General features: G+C 35.1%; 2 protein-coding genes across 2 annotated transcripts; both read left to right on the forward strand.

Annotated features, from left to right (window-relative positions):
* Positions 1 to 1,045: 1,045 nt before the first annotated feature.
* Positions 1,046 to 1,873, forward strand: LOC147511629 (uncharacterized). The gene has a single exon (XM_086598522.1). The coding sequence runs from the start codon at positions 1,046 to 1,048 to the stop codon at positions 1,871 to 1,873; it is 828 nt and encodes a 275-aa protein (XP_086454648.1).
* Positions 1,874 to 1,885: 12 nt separating this feature from the next.
* Positions 1,886 to 2,602, forward strand: LOC147511630 (uncharacterized). Its single transcript, XM_086598523.1, has one exon. It carries the CDS (start codon positions 1,886 to 1,888, stop codon positions 2,600 to 2,602), a length of 717 nt encoding a protein of 238 aa, XP_086454649.1.
* The last annotated feature ends 286 nt before the right edge of the window (positions 2,603 to 2,888 follow it).

Consider the following 2,888-nt stretch of genomic DNA (forward strand, 5'->3'; position numbering starts at 1 on the left):
AGCATCTAGTTATTTATACTTATATGATTTCGTGTTTGTTTATTATATTAGAACTCAAACTCAAAGAATAAATTGAAAAAAACAAATGATTTTATGTAAGTCAATCCCTTTTCATTGAAGTGTATCTATTAATGTATAGAACCAATTTATTAATAATGATCTACTATCTTAGGTTACCATGTCGCAACACCAAGCACCAAAGAACACAAAAACTCTATTATCGTTTTTTAAGCTGCTATATCGGAAAGTGATGAAACTCTTATACCTAATCTTGATACTTCAAGAGTTGATGGCAATGAGCAATGTCCTTCCAAAGTCCAAAGGGTTGTTATAGAAGAAAGTGAACCTTCTCTTCAAGTCCAACCAGTCATGATCAACGAAGTTGAGCATTTCCCTCAAGTCCAAAGTGTTGTGCTTCAAGAAGTTGATGCGACTTCTTCATTTGAACAAGATTTGGGTTTACGTGTTCCAATTTCTGAATACCCAGTTGATCAACAAGAAGTGGTTAGAATATATTATCTCTCTAAGGGGTCTACACAACCTTGTCTATAGGAAAAAGAATATCCAAGCACTAAGTTTGGAAAACAAGGTCGTCAAGTATAATTGGTTCTCACAATTTCCTTGGTTAGAGTACTCAATAAAGAAGGATAACGTTTATTGTTTTTCTTGTTTTATTTTTGAAACAAATCCGTCGAAGCATCCAGAATTTTTTATTGAAGGTTTTACAAACTGGAAGAAGGTTAATGATGGAAAGAAATGTGCTTTCTTGCAACATGAAGGAGGTCCATGTTCACCACATAGGTCGGCCACCTTGTCTTGTGAGAATTTTATGAATTCTTCTCGACACATTGATAATATGTTTAAAACACAATGTCAAGAAGAGCTTGCTAATAATCGTTTGCTAGTCAAAGCTATTGTTCAATATATTCAATTGCTTGCGCTATGAGGGATTTCTTTTAGAGGTCATGATGAGTCAACCGAATCAAAGAATAGTGGGAATTTCAAGGAAGTGTTGAAGTTTGCGGCGATGTTGAATGAAAAAGTTATGGAATTAATAGGTGGGGCTCGGAGAAATGCCAAATATACCTCACTTAAAATTCAAAAGGAACTTTTGAATATATCTACTGAAAAAGTGAGAAAGAGGATTCGTGAAAAAGTTGGTGATGCAAAATTTTGTATCCATGTCGATGAAGCACAAGATAGTTCAAACAAAGAACAAATGGCGATTGTCATAAGATTTGTTGATAGTGGTGGTTTTGTTAGAGAGCAGTTTTTAGGCATTGTCGACGTGAAAAACAATTGTGCATTGACTTTGAAAGAAGCTATATCCAATGTCCTTGCTCGTCATAATTTGCTTGTTACAAATCTTAGAGGTCAGGGGTATGATGGTGCTAGCAATATGCGTGGTCAATGGAATGGATTGCAAGCATTGTTTCTTAAGGAGTGTCCATATGCATACTATGTGCATTGCTTTGCACATCGTCTACAACTTGCCTTAGTTGCTGCTTCTAAAGATGTGTCGGATGCTTGGTTATTATTCTCAAAGTTGGCATCTATAGTTAATCTTCATGTTTCACCAAAGTGTAAAGCTGAGTTACAGGAGGCTCGACAAATTAAGATTGATAAGTTGGTAGCTAGTGGTGAAATCATTAGTGGAAGAGGAGCTAATCAAGTGTCCACCTTGCAACGAGCTGGAGATACTCGATGTGGTTCTCATTTTGAATCGGTTAGTAGCTTGATAAAGTTGTTTGGTGCAACTTGTACAGTTCTTGAAAGTGTCATGGAGAATGGGTCAAGTAACTCTATGCGTGGGGAAGCTAAAGGTGTTTTAATTGCAATGAGAAACCTTAAATTTGTCTTTCTCTTGCATTAATTGCACAAGATAATGGGAATCACTAATTTATTGTGTCAAGCTTTGCAAGTGAAGTCTCAAGACATCTTAAATGCTATCAGTTTAGTCTCGAGTACAAAATCACTTCTTCAAGAACTAAGAGAATCAAGTTGGGACACTTTTCTTAGAGAAGTGATTTCATTTTGCGAAAGATATGACATTGCTATACTTGATATGGGTGCTCGTTACATGGCTGGTACAGGTCGTTCTTGTGAACAGAGAGATTACATTACAGTTGATCATCATTACCACTTCGATATTTTTAATGTTGTAATAGATTACCAGTTACTGGAGTTAAAGAATAGATTCCCTGATGAAACAATGGAGCTTCTTTCTCTTAGCTCAACTTTGGATCCAAGTGAAGCTTTTAAGTCTTTCAATATTGATGATATTTGCAAGCTCGCCGATTGTTTTTATTGTGAAGACTTTACTAAGAAGGAGATATATATTTTAAGAAGCCAACTACAACATTACAAGATTGATATGGTTAATCATGCTCTTTTTCAGAAAATGTCTACAATCTCCAAGTTATGTCAAGGATTAGTTGAAACAAAAAAGTCAAAACACTATTTTTTTATTGATAGATTGATTCTTCTTATCTTGACACTTCCTGTTTCCATAGCAACTATAGAACGAGCATTTTCAGCTATGAAAATCGTCAAAATACGGCTTAGTAACAAGATGGGGATGTGTTTCTTGCCGATTGTATGACTGTCTATATTGAATGAGAGTTTACTGAAGAAGTCGATTTGGATGGGATAGTAGATGAATTTATTAAGAAGCCACTTAAGGCAAAATTTCGCTAGTGCGATACTTTGTACTTTGTTTAAATGTTTTTGTTATAGTTGTCTAGGTTTGTAGTGACAACACTCACTCTTTTGTCCATTTTGAGTATTATAATGAAAATGGCGACTCTTTTGTTTACAATGTTAGTTAATTATGATCTCAAATAGATATTCGCGTGGTTTCGTTTGACACAAGGAGTGGATGGAATGGT

The sequence above is a fragment of the Coptis chinensis genome, chromosome 3 (genome assembly GCF_015680905.1).
Source record: "Coptis chinensis isolate HL-2020 chromosome 3, ASM1568090v1, whole genome shotgun sequence".
NCBI lineage: Eukaryota > Viridiplantae > Streptophyta > Magnoliopsida > Ranunculales > Ranunculaceae > Coptis > Coptis chinensis.

Bases quoted from the DNA above. Each gene is read 5' to 3' on its own strand.
- LOC147511629 (XM_086598522.1), top strand. From the start codon at position 1,046: ATGGAATTAATAGGTGGGGCTCGGAGAAATGCCAAATATACCTCACTT.
- LOC147511630 (XM_086598523.1), top strand. From the start codon at position 1,886: ATGGGAATCACTAATTTATTGTGTCAAGCTTTGCAAGTGAAGTCTCAA.